Source organism: Mytilus trossulus, chromosome 14 (assembly GCF_036588685.1).
Source record: "Mytilus trossulus isolate FHL-02 chromosome 14, PNRI_Mtr1.1.1.hap1, whole genome shotgun sequence".
Classification (NCBI taxonomy): domain Eukaryota; kingdom Metazoa; phylum Mollusca; class Bivalvia; order Mytilida; family Mytilidae; genus Mytilus; species Mytilus trossulus.
This window is the reverse complement of record NC_086386.1, coordinates 47,728,337-47,747,332: the sequence shown is the minus strand read 5'-3', so window position 1 is coordinate 47,747,332 and position 18,996 is coordinate 47,728,337. Positions and strand designations below refer to the sequence as shown.

General features: G+C 32.0%; 2 protein-coding genes across 2 annotated transcripts in view; one reads left to right on the top strand and one right to left on the bottom strand.

Moving 5' to 3' along the window:
- The window catches only part of LOC134696528 (ficolin-2-like), a 33,256-nt gene extending 15,059 nt beyond the window's left edge, over positions 1–18,197 (bottom strand). Inside the window, exon 1 of the mRNA XM_063558367.1 lies at positions 18,123–18,197. Within this exon, the coding sequence (XP_063414437.1) occupies positions 18,123–18,180 (58 nt within the window). The 5' untranslated portion in view covers positions 18,181–18,197. The remainder of the gene's footprint in view (positions 1–18,122) is intronic.
- On the top strand, positions 200–15,452 carry LOC134698136 (zinc finger CCHC domain-containing protein 10-like). Its single transcript, XM_063560428.1, has 5 exons — positions 200–454; positions 6,298–6,459; positions 8,960–9,016; positions 9,960–10,019; positions 13,973–15,452. Exons 1-5 carry the CDS (start codon positions 414–416, stop codon positions 14,118–14,120), a joined length of 468 nt encoding a protein of 155 aa, XP_063416498.1. The 5' UTR covers positions 200–413; the 3' UTR covers positions 14,121–15,452.
- Positions 18,198–18,996: the final 799 nt, after the last annotated feature.

Genomic DNA, 18,996 nt, shown 5'->3' with positions numbered 1-18,996 from the left:
GCAGAGATCCAGTTAAGTGTTTCATTTTGTATACCGTAGAAATGTAGTTTGTATAAGAGTCTTTGATGTGGGACTTTGTCAAAGGCTTTGGCAAAGTCCATAATTACAAGGTCTGTTTGGATGTTATTGTCTGGATTTGAAGCTAGTTCTTGTATGAAGGGCCAACTGCCCCCCCCCCCCCTAAATCCTCCTCTGTACACTATGAAATAAAGTGTTCTAGGGACAACTGATTTTAAGTGAGCGGCAAATGGGTAATTCCGTAATTCAGTTATCCGCGTCCGACTCAAAATTTCCTTTATATTGTGAGTTATCTCCCCGTAATAGTTGGGGAAACGTATTTTTTCTGTTTTAACCAGAGAATAGCTGTGTTTTCGTTAATAAGCTAGATAACAGTCTCATACTGCAGTAACAGAATGACTTCTTTTACGTTTCGACCACCGACATTTCGTAAAAGGTATAAATTATTGAGTTTAATTATCATAATGAAATGGACTAAAATGGTTGTTTTACACCACGAAATTTACTGAAAAATCTTATGGCACTGGTTAAATGATTACCCTATGAAACATGAAATAGTTATTGTTACTTCTGTCCTGAACAAGGTATGGTAAAATATTTACAAATCCTTGTTCTACAGTTTTAAACCAGTTACCAAACATATATCTTCTTCTTCTTCTTCCGAATACGGGAGTAGATTCCTAGGTAGGAGTGTAAAACTTCCCGGAACTTGTGTTCTATGTACATATGGACTTAATTTAAAAAATAATATGACAAAGAAAAATCATTATCAATAACATATATACATTATGTACAGTGGCTTTAAAGTTTAATAAGTTGCTGTGGATCCTTCAAATGTTAGAGTGGATATGCCACTTTTGAAGGATTCCAGGGTGTCAGACATACAAAAAATGTACCTATTGCTTCAGGTAGTGAGTTCCAGTCCGAAATACATACCTGTCAACTCACCCGTTTTTTGCGGGTGACACCTGTTATTTTCACCTCTCACCTGGGAGTTTTTCTTTACCCGGCGGGTCCCGGGAATTTCTAACATTACCCGTTTCACCTGGATTTCTGACCGGAATTGTTTCCGGTATTTAGAAGTAATACGACCTTCGGTTTTATCGGTCTTTTTCAATGTAACCAAAAGTCAAAATGTAGGACTTGTTTACCTGAGCTACGTAACGAAAAAAAGAGCTACGTTGACTCCATTAGATGAACTTCCACTTTGCACTTCCCCTGAAACTGACATTGGTACATTTTGGGGAGAAATGTCCAAGTTGCATGACATTTTTCTTAACAAGCCAAGATTTTTTGTTTTGTCAAAACTTGCTAAAACATTACAGGTTTTGCCAAACAGCAATGCAGACAATGAGAGGGCATTTTCTTTAGTAAAGAAAATAGCTACAGAGTTTAGGGCTGATCTTAATAAGGATACACTGTGTGCTCTTCTTTCTTGTAAAATGAATACACATTTGCATTGCTATGAACTGAAACCAAGTGCAGTTCTTTTAAAGAATGCCAAGTCTGCTACTATGGAATATAACAATAGTCTGAAATAAACTTGTATACATGTTCTAACTGTTTTATATACATATTGACTATATAAATTATATGTAAACATATTTTTGTTCTTCAATTGAGCCCGCAAAATGTCGTACGCGTTATGACCTGAGATTTTTTTTTTCAATGCAGGTCATGACCTGACTTTTCATTTTCAGAGGTTGACAGGTATGGAAATAGTGCGAGGATAAAATGAAAATTTATAGCCTAAATTTATGTTTCCCCCTAGTGTGTCTATCAGATATTGTTAAGTTGTCTTTAGGAACTTCAACTAACCACCAATTTATTTTATACAGCATAGTTAATCTAGCCTTTTTCCTTCTTAATTCCAAATTTTCCAATTCCAATGATTTTATTAAATTTGAAACTGCTCCAGGTGATCTGTCTTTATAATCATTGAAGACAAACCTGGCTGCCTTACGCTGTACCTGCTCAACCTGAGTAATGTGTAGTTTTTTGTACGGATCCCAGACAGGGGAAGACTATTCGACGACCCGATGGACCTTGTTTCTGTACAGACATGCGGGACAATTTCACATGGGTATACATGTAGCATTTAGATTTAGACAAGTGTCTATAGCTAAATGTACACTGTATACTACTTTTCAATGAGTCTACATGTATATAATTCATGTTATCATCATGATCATGGTAATTGAATTATTTAAAAAAGAAATATATTTGGAAAATAATTACTAATACTATTTAGATAAAAACAACATAATGTTACATGTAAGAACACCAACATTCAATTGTGCTTGAATACGCTGTCAACACGCATACCAATTTAATTGCCTTTCCATAGCTGGAATTCTGAAGAGCTGTCTTGCACACTCAATCTCATATGTCGGTTAAAAGCTCATTAGAGCTTATGTTTGTCTATGTTTTATATACATGTACCATGCTGACTCTAAATAAAGCTTATTTGTTATCATGGTTATTTATTATTAAGGCCACACCAATTTAATTTCTTGTTCTACGGATTTTTGAACTCCAAAATTTGGGGCGAGCAAGAGATTTGAAAATTTTAATAAACAAATATTTAATATGCAAATTTTTGAGGCAAAGCTTGAAAAGTAAAGGCGAGTGATTATAAATAATTTTTTTTTGTAAACATAAAATAGTAGGTTTTGACAATATTAAAACTTATCACTTGTACATTGACATTTCTTTAATTTCTGAAGTATTTTTCCCCTGTTCACCAAGAAATAATTAAATCTGGTCCATGTATGTGTGACTGACAATGAGACAATTCTCCATCCAAGTCATAATCAGTTTGAGGGCAACCCATTAATGTTATAAATATACCTTTTACATGTGTTATGAGGGATCAATATAAGTTATGATATATTTGTTTGTACAAAAGGGCTCATATTTTCTCAAAGAACTATATAAAAAAATGTATCTATCTGGTATTAAATGGTCAAAACATGTCCAAGAATTTTGTAATATTCCTGGACTTTAACCATGTTAACACATTTACTTTAACAATGTTTAACAGTTTAATATGATTCAAAATAAGTGGACCCCTCTTTTAGAAAAGTTGTTTAAAAATGATGTTACTCTCCTCTTTTTGAGTATAAAATTCTAAGTTTTCAAAGGTTTTGTATAGAAGAACTATAAAAATCCTTGGTATTTCTATTTTCTTTTCTTCATCAGTAAAATGACCCCTTGTCCATGTTGTCTGAGGGAGGGTTGCTCTCAACCTGATAATAACAAACACAGGTCAAAGTACAGCCTTTTACACAGGGCTTTGATACAGACCAAACAGCAAGCTATAAAGGACCCCAAAATTATAAGCGTACACAATTCGAACAGGAAAACCAACGATCTAATTTATATATCCAAATGGGAAAATACCTATGAACAACATCAACAAACGATAACTGCTGAACGACAGGCCCCTGAATCAATCAGGACAGGTGCATAAACATGCAGCGGCTATGGATAGTTTTGTTTCGCCAGCATACAATATAATTGCAGTTGAAGGCAAATTCTTCAGAAGTTCTTTGTACTTCATTCTAACAACGAAAATTTTTTGATAGGGAATATAAGGAAGGGGGAAAGAAACCAATGTTTTGTTCTTTACAGGTATTTCCGCTGTTATAAATTTATATCGGAGCACTCCCACTTTGAATGAGGTTTCATGCTGAAACAAATATTCTCACAGATATTTACACAGTGTGGTGGGGTGCTTTTATGTTTAAAATCGTTATATATACAGGTTAGACTGTGATTTTAAAAACAAATGTTGATATCTTTTTATAATATTTACCAAAAAAAAACGGTGCGGGATATGGACATGATTACATTTCTGGATGCGGGAAGCGGGAATATAAAAAAAAATAAAAATTCTGTTTTGAAAAAAATAAGTGTGGGCGGGTCTGTCGAACAAGGAATCAAATTGGTGTGGCCTAAGTACATTATAAATCAGAACTTTTACAATCATTGAAGACAGATAAAATATGAATATTTAACAGTCATAACAGTTGATACATTTTTTCTATCATTAATTATAATTTAAAATTTTCAAATATGTTTAATTTTTTTTAATTATTTTTGATAATTGTTTTTATACGACCACAAAATTTGAAAAATTTTCGTCGTATATTGCTATCACGTTGGCGGCGTCGTCATCGTCGTCGTCTGAATACTTTTAGTTTTCGCACTCTAACTTTAGTAAAAGGGAATAGAAATCTATGAAATTTTAACACAAGGTTTATGACCACAAAAGGAAGGTTGGGATTGATTTTGGGAGTTTTGATCCCAACATTTCAGGAATTAGGGGCCAAAAAGGGCCCAAATAAGCATATTCTTTTTTTTCACACAGTAACTTTAGTTTAAGTAAATAGAAATCTATGAAATTTTGACACAAGGTTTATAACCACAAAAGGAAGGTTGGGATTGATTTTGGGAGTTTTGGTTCTAACAGTTTAGAAAGTAGGAGCCAAAAAGGGGTCCAAATAAGTATTTTTCTTGGTTTTTAAGTAAATAGAAATCAATTGGAGTTATCTTTCTTTGTATAGAATAGTAGTTAAATCAACTTTTTTGCAACATAACTTTAGTATAAGTGGATGGAAATCTATGAAATTTAATCAGAAGGTGTATGACCACAAAAGGAAGATTGGTATTGATTTTGGGAGTTTTGGTCCTTATAGTTTAGGAATTAGGGGCCAAAAAGGGGTCCAAATAAGCATTTTTTTTTGGTTTTCGTACCATAACTTTAGTATTTGTAAATAGAAATCTATGAAATTTAAACACAAGGTTTATGACCATAAAAGGAAGGTTGGTATTGATTTTTGGAGTTTTGGTCCTAACAGTTTAGGAATAAGCGGCCCAAAGGGTCCAAAATTAAACTTTGTTTGATTTCATCAAAAATTGAATAATTGGGGTTCTTTGATATGCCAAATCTAACTGTGTATGTAGATTCTTAATTTTTGGTCACGTTTTCAAATTGGTCTACATTAAGGTCCAAAGGGTCCAAAATTAAACTTAGTTTGATTTTGACAAAAATTGAATCCTTGGGGTTCTTTGATATGCTGAAATTAAAATGAACTTAGATTTTTGATTATTGGCCCAGTTTTCAAGTTGGTCCAAATAAGGGTCCAAAATCAAACTTTGTTTGATTTTATCAAAAATTGAATAAATGGGGTTCTTTGATATGCCAAATCTAACTGTGTATGTAGATTCTTGATTTTTGGTCCTGTTTTCAAATTGGTCTACATTAAAGTCCAAAGGGTCCAAAATTAAACTTAGTTTGATTTTAAGTAAAATTGAATTCTTGGGGTTCTTTGATATGCTGAATCCAAACATGTACTTAAATTTTTGATTATGGGTTCAGTGTTCAAGTTGGTCCAAATCAGGATCTAAAATTATTATATTAAGTATTGTGCAATAGCAAGAATTTTTCGATTGCACAGTACTCAGCAATAACAAGCAATTTCCAATTGCACAGTATTGCGCAATAGCAAGAAATCTGCAATTGCACAGTATTGTGCAATAGCAAGTATTTTCAATTGCACAGTATTGCGCAATAGCAAGAAATATCTAATTGCACAATAATGTGCAATAGCAAGAATTTCAATTGGAGTTTTCTTTCTTTGTCAAGAATAGGTAGTTGAATCAACTAAAATCATTGTTTTTTACAATATACATTTGTACAATGTATTTTCACTTTTACTTCCAACTGATAAATTAAGACAATCTTTACCATTCAGTGATAACAAGCACATTTTTACATTTTAATATTTTATGATGTATTTAAATGAGTAATTATTGTTGCAAACTCCATAAGAAATTTGAATTGTGATTAGTTTTGGAATAAATGATAGGGGGATGTAAAAAAAAAATTGGGCGGGGGGAGAATTCAATTTTTTCTCATTTGAAATTTCATAAATTAAAAGAAATTTCTTCAACCATTTTTTTGAGAGGATTAATATTCAACAGCATAGTGAATTGCTCAAAGGCAAAACAAAAATTTTAAGTTCATTAGACCACATTCATTCTGTGTCAGAAACCTATGCTGTGTCAACTATTTAATCACAATCCAAATTTAGAGCTGTATCCAGCTTGAATGTTGTGTCCATACTTGCCCCAACCGTTCAGGGTTCAACCTCTGCGGTCATATAAAGCTGCGCCCTGCGGAGCATCTGGTTCAATATATCTTTCTATAAACAATGTTAAAGTAGATAAAATTTGTCCTTTTTATACTTCAATGTACTTTATTTACATTTACAGCCTACCCAGTGCAGATGAATATAAATGTCAGAAATGTTTAGAGAAGGGCCATTTTACATTTGAATGTACTGGGAAAAGAAAATATGTACACCGTCCATCCAGAACAAAAGAAATGATTAAAAAAATGAAAAAAGATGAAGAATTAGAAAAAGAAATGAAATTGTAAGTACACCAAATGTATCAGTACCTGTACAATACTCTCAGATACATGTACATTTTTGCACAAATTTTGATATTGCAAATTTGAACCTCATGCCTGTTTGAATTTGTTTTTCACTTTAAAAGAAACAACAAAATAACTGGTTCTCTGTTTAGAAATAACCTTACTATCAGTATGATATGTATACATTACTGTCTTTTGATCATGTTGATGAGGTAAATGTGTGGTTTTATTGACTTTCGTAAAAAGAGATATACATTGTGTATTCACTAAGGCCAACGGTTGATGTGAATATCAGTTTTTCAAAAGTCAATTAATCCACATATTTACCAAAACAAAAATCTGTAATTGTTTTATTCCATATTCTGAAAATAATGTATGTTATGGAAATTATTCACCAAAACCAATTTTATATCCTACGCTTTTTACCAAACACATACACCCGACATCATGCAACGTACCATATAGTTTTGATTTGAGTACCATATACATGTACTTGTTGCAGGTGAATATGCTAATTTATTCAAAATCTCTTTCATACAGTAAATAGAATTGAGAAAAGAAATGGGGAATGTGTCAAAGGGACAACAGCCAGACCATAGAGCAGACAACAGCCGAAGGCCACCAATGGGTCTTCAATGTAGGGAGAAACTCCCTTACCCGTAGGCGTCCTTCAACTGGCCCCTTAAAAAATATGTGTTCTAGTACAGTGATAATGGACGTCATACTAAACTCCAAATTATACACAAAAAAATAAAATAAAAAATCATATAAGACCAACAAAGGCCAGAGGCCCCTGACTTGGGACAGGCGCAAAATTGCGGCGGGGTTGAACATGTTTATGAGATCTCAACCCTTCCCCTATACCTCTAGCCAATGTAGAAAAGTAAATGCATAACAATACGCACATTAAAATTCAGTTCAAGAGAAGTCCGAGTACAATATCAGAAGATGTAATAAAAGAAAATAAATAAAATAATACATAAGTAGCAACAGACTACTAGCCGTTAACTGACATGCCAGCTCCAGACCTCAATTAAAATAATTGAAAGATTATCATGATTATGTCTTCATCATATGAATATCAGGCACAATACCTCCCGTCAGGGGCTTAGTATCATACTATCATAAAATATATGAGAAGAATATAACCCGTGTCATGCCAACATCTTTTTTTTTTTAAATAAATGTGTTTAGTTCCGAAGCAAAGACCCTATAAGTGAATCAATATTAAAGCCAAAATATGCAATCTTTAATGACCTGACAACAGTGTCGTAACTATATCCCTTCTTACTAAGTCTGTTTAAAGGTTTTGTTAGCCTTTGAGGGGAATACTGACATTTTTGTGCTTTGTAAAGAATATTACCATAAAAGATTGGATGTGGAATACCTGAACGTATAAGATGTCTGCATTTTGAGTTATATTTAGAAATGATTTCTTTATACCGATGATTTAATTTAATAAACGTTTTGACTAGTTTGTGATATCGAAAACCCTGGTGTAATAATTTTTCAGTAAAACATAAATTTCTCTCCCTAAAATCTAATACGTTGTTACATACATGAGTGAATCTTACAAGTTGAGATGTATAAACACCTCACCATATAAAAATGGATAATTAACGATAGGAAATGAAAAATCATCTCTTTTATCATAAATTTTTATATTAAGCTTCCCGTTAATGATATAGATATCAAGATCAAGGAAAGGGCAGTGGTCATTGTTAGTATTAGCTTTATTTAAAATAAGTTCAACAGGATAAATTTCTTTAGTATACATACTGAAGTCGTCATTATTTAGTCATAAGTTGTAACTCATAACAATACAAAAACAGGTCCGCAATAAGTGGTGCACAGTTAGTCCCCATTTGAATTCCAATAACTTGATGATATACAGAATCTCCAAGCGAACAAAGATGTTATCAAGTAAAAATTCAAGCGCATATATAGTATCAAAGCATGTCCAATTTACATAGTTCTTTTGTTTATTGCAACTAAAAAATTACCTAAAAGAGTTTGAACATATGTTCTCGCATTCTGACTTTTTAAATGCCCAGTTAATTTGGGATGTGAATTTTTTCTTAATAAAGAATATGAGGCAAAGTGGTATATAGGGTAGAAAAATCAAAACTTTGAACAGATTCAAAATCACTAATATATGCATGCAATTTATCAAGTACTTCCAATGGGTTTTTGACACTCCAAAAGTATTAATTCCACTATTTTCAAAGCCTACTTAAGTTCTATCAATATGGAATAAATAAAGTTATTGTTATAATGAAAGATTATAAGTATAACTACATGATATTTATGTTAAAATATTAGAAATACAGATCCATCTCAGACTGGTTGAGAAAAGTAATCATGAATTTGTAGAAAATTTTCAAATCATTTATTGTTTATAAAATCGCTTAAAATTTTTGAACTGCAAGTACACTTTAATTGTTTCCTTAAGCAATTATTAACCTCATTTGATATCTTGATCCCTTTTAATAATTGTAGGAAAGAATTAATGAAACAAAATCCAGAAAAGAAACAAAGAAAAAAGAAAAAGAAAAGGTATGTACATGTTCATGTTCATTGAATGATTTATATATGAATAAGAGACTGCTGGGCAATGACCATTCATCTAATGAATCTTTACTTATCTTCACTATAACTTTATGGCATATTTAAGATATTTTTAAAGGAATAACTTTTAAAAAAAATCTGTCTATGAAGAAATAACATAAAAAATGATGTGTAAACTTGAAAAACTTTTCTAACAGGTTATTCAAAAGTATTAACTATATTTTTGAATAGACAGAATTTTTTTTTAGTCATTCCTTATAATTATATTCTAAATTTCTTTTTTTAAGTAGTTAATCATGAAAAAACTTTGATGACATCACAATCACATGACAAAATTATGTATGAGGGGATAGACAAAACACTTTTAGCCAATCAAAAGACGTGTTACATCCAAAATTAAATTATTTCTACATTCATTCTTTAGTTCAAAATGGAGAAAAGATGGACTCTTTTTGGTAAATCTATGGCAGTCTGACCAACGATAAAAGCTTTAGTAATCTTATTGCGGTGTTGAAAATAAAACCAGCAACTCAAATTTGATGGATTAGTGAGGGATGCTACTATAATTATTATAATAGCATTATAGGTGACCTTGTTTTAGTTGTGGTCTTCCATTTTTTGTAGGGCTGTTAACAAGGTTTAAAAATATAAAAAAAAAAAAGTAAAACTTAATTTTGGGATTGTTAGAAGCAGAAACCAATTTTTTCAAGTTGTACCCTTTACAATTCTAGTTATAAGGCAACTGGCATTATAGTTTACTGTTCAGTGTGAGCAAAGGCTCTGTGTTGAAGACAATACTTTGACCTATAATGAATTATTTTACAAATCATGACTTTGATAGAGAGTTGTCTCAATGGGACTCATACCACATCATCTTATATCAATGACACTAGTTTTCATGTCTATATTTATATTTACTTATTAATTTCAGGTCAAGTAGTACAAGCTCTGAGTCTTCGTCATCTTCATCATCGTCATCATCAAGTTCAAGGTAATTTGATTTGTGGGTAAAAGAAAAAAAAAATTGCATTAGATTAATTTAAATACTGAAAGATTATACTTTTTTGGAACAGCACATTTATACACAAATTCAATGTAATATACATTATTTAACTAGCGGTTATCTTATAACATGTATAAATTGTTGAATTTTACCCTTGTCAGTCTGTACCTTCTGAATTTGGTTTCCATTTTTTTAGCTCACCTGGCCCGAAGGGCCAAGTGAGCTTTTCCCATCACTTTGCGTCCGGCGTCCGTCGTCCGTCGTCCGTCGTCCGTCGTCGTTAACTTTTACAAAAATCTTCTCCTCTGAAACTACTGGGCCAAATTGAACCAAACTTGGCCACAATCATCATTGGGGTATCTAGTTTAAAAAATGTGTGGCGTGACCCGGTCAATCAACCAAGATGGCCGCCACGGCTAAAAATAGAACATAGGGGTAAAATGCAGTTTTTGGCTTATAACTCAAAAACCAAAGCATTTAGAGGAAATCTGACATGGGGGTAAAAATGTTTATCAGGTCAAGATCTATCTGCCCTGAAATTTTCAGATGAATCGGTCAACCCATTGTTGGGTTGCTGCCCCTGAATTGGTAATTTTGTGGAAATTTTACAGTTTTTGGTTATTATCTTGAATATTATTATAGATAGAGATAAACTGTAAACAGCAATAATGTTTAGCAAAGTAGGATTTACAATTAAGTCAACATGACCGAAATGGTCAGTTGACCCGTTTAGGAGTTATTGCCCTTTATAGTCAATTTTTAACCATTTTTCGTAAATCTTAGTTATCTTTTACAAAAATCTTCTCCTCTGAAACTACTGGGCCAAATTAATCCAGACTTGGCCACAATCATCATTGGGGTATCTAGTTTAAAAAATGTGTGGCGTGACCCGGTCAATCAACCAAGATGGCCGCCACGGCTAAAAATAGAACATAGGGGTAAAATGCAGTTTTTGGCTTATAACTCAAAAACCAAAGCATTTAGAGGAAATCTGACATGGGGGTAAAAATGTTTATCAGGTCAAGATCTATCTGCCCTGAAATTTTCAGATGAATCGGTCAACCCATTGTTGGGTTGCTGCCCCTGAATTGGTAATTTTGTGGAAATTTTACAGTTTTTGGTTATTTCTTGAATATTATTATAGATAGAGATAAACTGTAAACAGCAATAATGTTTAGCAAAGTAGGATTTACAATTAAGTCAACATGACCGAAATGGTCAGTTGACCCGTTTAGGAGTTATTGCCCTTTATAGTCAATTTTTAACCATTTTTCGTAAATCTTAGTTATCTTTTACAAAAATCTTCTCCTCTGAAACTACTGGGCCAAATTAATCCAGACTTGGCCACAATCATCATTGGGGTATCTAGTTTAAAAAATGTGTGGCGTGACCCGGTCAATCAACCAAGATGGCCGCCACGGCTAAAAATAGAACATAGGGGTAAAATGCAGTTTTTGGCTTATAACTCAAAAACCAAAGCATTTAGAGGAAATCTGACATGGGGGTAAAAATGTTTATCAGGTCAAGATCTATCTGCCCTGAAATTTTCAGATGAATCGGTCAACCCATTGTTGGGTTGCTGCCCCTGAATTGGTAATTTTGTGGAAATTTTACAGTTTTTGGTTATTATCTTGAATATTATTATAGATAGAGATAAACTGTAAACAGCAATAATGTTTAGCAAAGTAGGATTTACAATTAAGTCAACATGACCGAAATGGTTAGTTGACCCGTTTAGGAGTTATTGCCCTTTATAGTCAATTTTTAACCATTTTTCGTAAATCTTAGTTATCTTTTACAAAAATCTTCTCCTCTGAAACTACTGGGCCAAATTAATCCAGACTTGGCCACAATCATCATTGGGGTATCTAGTTTTAAAAATGTGTGGCGTGACCCGGTCAACCAACCAAGATGGCCGCCACGGCTAAAAATAGAACATAGGGGTAAAATGCAGTTTTTGGCTTATAACTCAAAAACCAAAGCATTTAGAGGAAATCTGACATGGGGGTAAAAATGTTTATCAGGTCAAGATCTATCTGCCCTGAAATTTTCAGATGAATCGGTCAACCCATTGTTGGGTTGCTGCCCCTGAATTGGTAATTTTGTGGAAATTTTGCAGTTTTTGGTTATTATCTTGAATATTATTATAGATAGAGATAAACTGTAAACAGCAATAATGTTTAGCAAAGTAGGATTTACAAATAAGTCAACATGACCGAAACGGTCAGTTGACCCGTTTAGGAGTTATTGCCCTTTATAGTCAATTTTTAACCATTTTTCGTAAATCTTAGTTATCTTTTACAAAAATCTTCTCCTCTGAAACTACTGGGCCAAATTAATCCAGACTTGGCAATAATCATATTTGGGGTATCTTGTTTTAAAAATGTGTGGCGTGACCCGACTATCAAATCAAGATGGCCGCCACAGCTAAAAATAGAACATAGGGGTTAAATGCAGTTTTTGACTTATAACTCAAAAACCAAAGCATTTAGAGCAAATCCAACATGGGGTAAATTTATTAATCAGATCAAGATCTATCTGCCCTTCAATTTTCAGATGAATCTGACAACCCATTGTTGGGTTGCTGCCCCTGAATCGGTAATTTTAAGGAAATTTTGCTGTTTTTGGTTATTATTTTAAATTTTATTATAGATAGAGATAAACTGTAAACAGCAATTATGTTCAGCAAAGTAAGATTTACAAATAAGTCAACATGACCGAAATGGTCAATTGACCCCCTAAGGAGTTATTGTCCTTTATAGTCAATTTTTAACAATTTTCATAAAATTTGTAAATTTTTATTAACATTTTCCACTGAAACTACTGGGCCAAGTTCATTATAGATAGAGATAAATGTAAGCAGCAAGACTAGTAAAGTAAGATTTACAAACACATCACCATCACCAAAACACAATTTTGTCATGAATCCATCTGCTTCCTTTGTTTAATATTCATAGACCAAGGTGAGCGACACAGGCTCTTTGGAGCCTCTAGTTTAACTTTATTTTTGCCTCAACTAAATATTATGAAACTTATACACAATGCTTACATGTTTTACCACAAAAAACAGATCAAGTTTGAATTTTGGTGACATTTTTATCTTTCACCAAATACCCCCTTTACAAATGGAAAAAGGAGTAGATCCAGATCTGGTAAGGGCTGATTTTGGCCTCAAATTTCAGGTTGATCTAGCAAAATGATTTAGACACTTTTTAAACACTTAAGTGTCTATTTCAATTGATTCAATTAGTTTATGTGAAATATTTTAATTGTTAAAGTCATTAAAAACACTCCTATTCAAGCTTAAATATGAAAAATCTATCTAATATGACTTTTCAGATTTTTTTGTCAAAAATGAAAGTGGCCACATCCATGTTCATCCTCAACCTTTATATATGTTATGTTTTATCATCATATACAACTTACATTTCAATATTATGAATGATCACGAATGCAGCCACTTTCATTTAAGTCCCTCTTAAATGTTAACCGTCAAAAATTTAACTAAAATGCTAAAATTGTAAAGATTTCAGTAATTTAGCATGACTTAATGATGTTAGTACCTGAAGGATGTGTATCATATTGTCATAAACAGCCCATATTTGTGTGGCAGAGGCAGTCTACTTTCCAATAAATAACTAAAAGATTACATTTTCACAATTTTGTAAAACTGCTATATTTTGGAGCCATAATTAAAGGTGTCTTACTGAACCTACTCCTTTGTTGATATTGTTGTTTTTACTCCTAAACTTTGCCTGAACCAAATGTTATGAATCTTATAGAACATGCTTATTACAACACAACTCAGATCAAGTACCAATTTGTGTAGCATCACTTTTACTATTTTAAGTTATGCCCTTAAAAATGTAATAGGCAAGCAGGGGCACCATCTGACATTTTACCCCTTAATTTATTTCTACTATTTTTCTTGAATTTTACAGTTCAGACAGTGATACTAGTTCTTCCTCAGACAGTGATTCAGACAGTTCATCATCATCATCGTCTTCCTCGTCGTCTTCATCAGATTCTAGTAGTGATGAAAGTGTCAAGAAACGCAGCAAAAAGAAGAAGAGGAGAAAATCAAGCTGAATTTATGATAAACAAAAGATAAATCAATAACATTCTAGTTCTTAGATTGCAAATTTGGATGCTAAGAATTGAGATAGCTTTTGTATAAGCCAAATTCAGGTTAACATACATGTACTGTATGGTTTTTGTAAAAAAAAATGGAGTAATCTGTATTTTCCTAGACTGACCTACAAAAACTACCAAAAAATCTTAACATTATATGATCTTGGCTATTTTTTTAATGCATCTTCTGTTTCCTTTCAATCTTTTAGCTCTGAACATTCTTGTTGAATATTCATAAAAAAAAGATCTTCAAATTCTTCTTCCCCCAAAAATCTGATATTTTTTACTTTGTTTGATAAAGTCTGGCAAACCAATTCCCTTTCACTGAGGCAGCTATATATTTTGTCTTCTATTGCATCACAAAATTTTGTTCAGTTGAGAATATAAGTTTTAAAAAAGGAATGACTTCAAACATTTGACAATTCATCATATTTCTCTGTTGGCATTGCTGATCAAGTGATTGCTAATTCATTTCTTAGTTTGTTCTTTCCATGGATATATTGAAGCTTGTGTAAATACAATGTGGAAAAAAAAATGTTTTAAGTTGGATTATTTTCCTTGAAATTGTTTTAATTATTTTCTATGTATATTAGTTTTTTAAATTCAGAAATTAATGTGAATATTTATTATTGCAAATCATTAACCTTTGGCAAAAATGCTAAAACTTATTCATGTGATTGCAAAAGTTTTATGAATGAAAATCACTACTGAAGTTCTGAATGCAAGATTTTTTGTTGCAGCCGTAACTGTCATATTTTAGGTATTAATAAAAAGGAAACAATAATTTCTGAATTTAGAGACTGATTTTAAGATATTTATAGTAACATTGATCTTGAAGATGTACTTTTAACATTATAAACAAAAGATAAGTAATACAAATAGGTTTTTAATACAATTGTTTATATACATCTGTAGTCAGTTAATAATTTATACTTTTAACGCAACTACTGCACAGTTGAAACATAATAGCACATAAAGATATAACAACATTTTTTACTTATTCTCGGTGAATTACAAAATTATGTTTACTTAATTTCGGTGATTTGATTTTTAAAATACTTGAAAATTTTGTTATATTTTACTTTTTATTATCCAGAATTTTATATAGTATGATTAGGATAATAAATTACATATCTGATGGAACTCAAATATACAATAACTGCTCATATAAAAAAGTTTTAATTTGAAAAAACATGAGCATTGATGAAATAAATATGTTTCTGGGAATCAACTTTAATGAACAGTGTTGATAAATTGTGATAATAGATTATTAAAGAGTTTTAATATGTATTTTAGTTAAGACTTTTATTTAAACTAGAAGATGCCTGTGAAATCACGGTACAATTGGGCAAGTGTTGAAACAAAGAGTTTAAAATTCTAGGGCAGTATGTTGGCTGAGTATGCGCCGTAACAATAACGGTCTCCAAATTTGGTTATTTTCTCAAAAGTTGTCATTTTCTATGGAAAATTCTTGGTTTAGAGACAAATAGTTATCAAAAGTACCAGGATTATAACCTAGTACGCCAGCCACACGTTTCGTCTACATAAGACTCATCTGTGATGCTCATATCAAAATAGTTATAAATTTGTATCGTTTCAGAGGAAATGTAGCTCAATGAAATCGGTCTCTTCCTTTAGTAGTATAGATGGTCATATACAACTGTTTTAAATCATAACTGATTTCAGCTATTTTATTATAACCAGGTATAGTTTTCCAGAACAAGAAACAGGATTCCAATAATTGTCTTTTGTCACTAGTGCTTTTTAATAAAAAGATTTGGAAATAAATTGAACCGTACTTAGGGAAACTCTAAAATTATATATTTAATGAAAAATTTATCTATAATTCAGTGATTAGTGAATTACAAGTCCTAGTTCTATTTTGAATGTAATAAAAATGAATGTCGAATTGGGTTGCACAAATAATAATGGTCATGAGTTATAAATACTATGTGCTGAAGTAGTGTATCTTTTTATTCACTTTTCAGTTTTCCTTTTATTTGTGTACGTGCTGTCATGTTTTTTTTGGTCGAATGACTTTTGACATGGTACTTATTCATTGTTATTGACTTTGGATATTCCTTGTGCAGCTGGACCCAGTGGTGAAATTGTGACGCAAGTGGTTTCTACGGTGTTGTTTACATTTTAATTACTCATATGTATATATGTTTAACTTATTTTGTACTTATTGGAAAGGTGTAAACTATATTTGGAATAAAAAAAATACTATCAAGAACAAAACTGTTTCGTCGACGTTTTTATCAATCTTGATATCAGCTACAAAAACTCTTTTGATGACCTCATTGTATAATTTCCTAACAACTTCATGCAACTTGTTTATTGATGTCTGTGTTATAACTATTTGTAGGTTTGTTTGAATTGTATTGTCTGTTGTGATGTATGACTATGATGTATGCCTACACAATTCGGATGCTAGATCCAAATCATTGTCATATTATGGTGGCTTGAAAAACACCGGTACCACTCAGATTACAATTCTACCTTGACAGGTAAGTTTGTATCTAGCCTATAAAATACTTATTTAGCCTTGAGAATTGAAAGGTCAGTTTATCCCATTCATACAAAAGAAGTTGGTAAAATTGGCTTCATGCCATTTACCTTGTCCAACATTAAGGTCACTTTATTGTTATTGTGATATTGTTAAAGTACAAAAGAACCCTATATTCTGCCCAATGCTTAAACTTTGTGCATCTTGATTCAATTGTTTAAAATATGTTAATGTTGAATTTTAGGGGTTACTTTCGCCCTTTTTTTTACGTGCTAGTTTTCTTTTCAGATATAAAAAAACTATCGGCTTGACTTAATAGAAATAGACTATGCTTGCAGGTTCTCTTGTTTTTTGTTTACACCAAATTCTAACGGATTATTAAATTTAGTTGCAAAATATTTTAAAAGAGAGCTGAAATTTTTTTTTATCTTTTAATGTGAATTGAAGGTTGAATAATTATATGTGAATTAGAATGAAGAAAACATCTTGGTCCCCAAAAAAATCATCAATCAGGATATAAAATTCCAAATATTAATTTATTATACTAAAATAAGTTCATATAGAATAAACTTTCTAAGATTTTATTGATTCCTTTTAAATTTAAATCTCAAGCCACTGTTTTGCATGTTTAGGTCATGTCCCAACAAAAAATCAATAAATATGACAGTACAATGTACTCTAAGCACAAACACATAAGGTCACTGTGAAATAGACATCTAGGGCAGGAGCAAACTGTCAGTTATACCAAACCAGTTTGACTAGATCTTTAGTTAAAAACCAGTTTGACTAGATGTCTAGATTACTCTTGGAATAACAATGGTGTGGCCTATATTTTGACAATGTAAATAACATGAGGACCTGGATGGGTTTTTTTAATATCTGTATTCTTTAAAGTTTTAGGGCATTTTCTTTTAATAGCCTTGAAATAACTCATTCTGTAAAATTCTCATGAAAATGATTTTCCAATTTAGTCTTTCTGTTACAAGATTATTTATCAATTATGTACATTGATCATGATTATATTATCAGTATTGCATTACAGTTACCTAAGTAACCCTTTATTTTGCACAGTTATTCTTTATACTTTTGCAATGCAGTAAATTATTCTCTTTTCTTTATTTTGATATTCATTTTCTTTATTCTCTATTATTTTTTGTTGCTATTACATGTATTGTCTACTCTGTAAACCCCATTCTGAACCTCATAGGTAAACTTCTTTTGTATGAATGGGATAAACTGACCTTTCAATTCTGAAGGCTAAATAAGTATTTTATAGGCTAGATACAAACTTACCTGTCAAGGTAGAATCGTAATCTGAGTGGAACTGGTGTTTTTCAAGCCACCATAATCTGTTATGTCAGTTTGTATTGCTCACCCAAATTTTCAATACAACGAAACAATCAACATACAAGTGGGAGGTTTAGCAAGCATTAAAACCAGGTTCAACTCACCATTTTCTTGGAAAATGCCAGTATGTACCATGTCAAAAATATGATGAATTCCAATCATTTCGTAGAGTGATAACATAGGATTTTGTCAGTTTTTATAGACAACTTGGGAGTTTAGTATTTTTGTCATACCCTTTTTTCATATCTTGATATTTTCCTTGATATTGACATAATGAACTACTTCAAAGTAGAATTTAGGCCTAGGACAGACAGATTGACTCAAACTGTGCAATCGGCAACGTTTATTTCATAGTAGGAACATACCCTCTGCCCCATAGGACGTAGTTAACATGTCTCATGCTCGTACATGTTCAAACAACACAGATTAATTATCAGGGGTTTCTATGCTTCAACAGAGTTATGAACAGGAACCACTGGACCAAGAATAGAAACAACACAAGTGTTATTGTCATCATTACGAACTTGTTGATTGATACAATGTGTCGGTTTCTGAATTCGCTAACGCGTTTTTCGCAATCGTATATCTTCTGACACAAGAAAATCGGCTGATCTGTAATTTTACCGAATGTAGCTTATTTCAAAATTCTAACATTTTTGATGAGTGGTTTTTTTTACCGTGTGACACGGGTGCTCCGTTGCGGAGGAATTAACTTAGAGAAGAAGTTAATTTGCATTACAAATTTAGATTTGAACACAAATGAATCATCGTTCGTTTTTTGCCAATTCAGCCATAACCAGCAGATTCTTGAGGCTTATTGCCTTAAATCAATGGGAACTCAAGAGAGATAATTGGGCTGATTCGATTTTCCATTGGTAGCGAATGGTCCTTTTATTGATATTCACAGATGGTATATAAAAACAGCTTTCCACCAGAGTTCAAATGACGGAGATAAAAGCATGTAAAGATCACCGTGCA

What these genes read in the sequence shown, in the direction of transcription:
- LOC134698136 (XM_063560428.1), top strand. Translation starts at nt 414, where the DNA reads ATGACTTCTTTTACGTTTCGACCACCGACATTTCGTAAAAG. An exon ending in AGAAAAAAGAAAAAGAAAAG is followed by an intron (nt 9,017 to 9,959) that starts GTATGTACATGT and finishes TATTAATTTCAG; the next exon opens with GTCAAGTAGTACAAGCTCTG. An exon ending in TCGTCATCATCAAGTTCAAG is followed by an intron (nt 10,020 to 13,972) that starts GTAATTTGATTT and finishes TGAATTTTACAG; the next exon opens with TTCAGACAGTGATACTAGTT.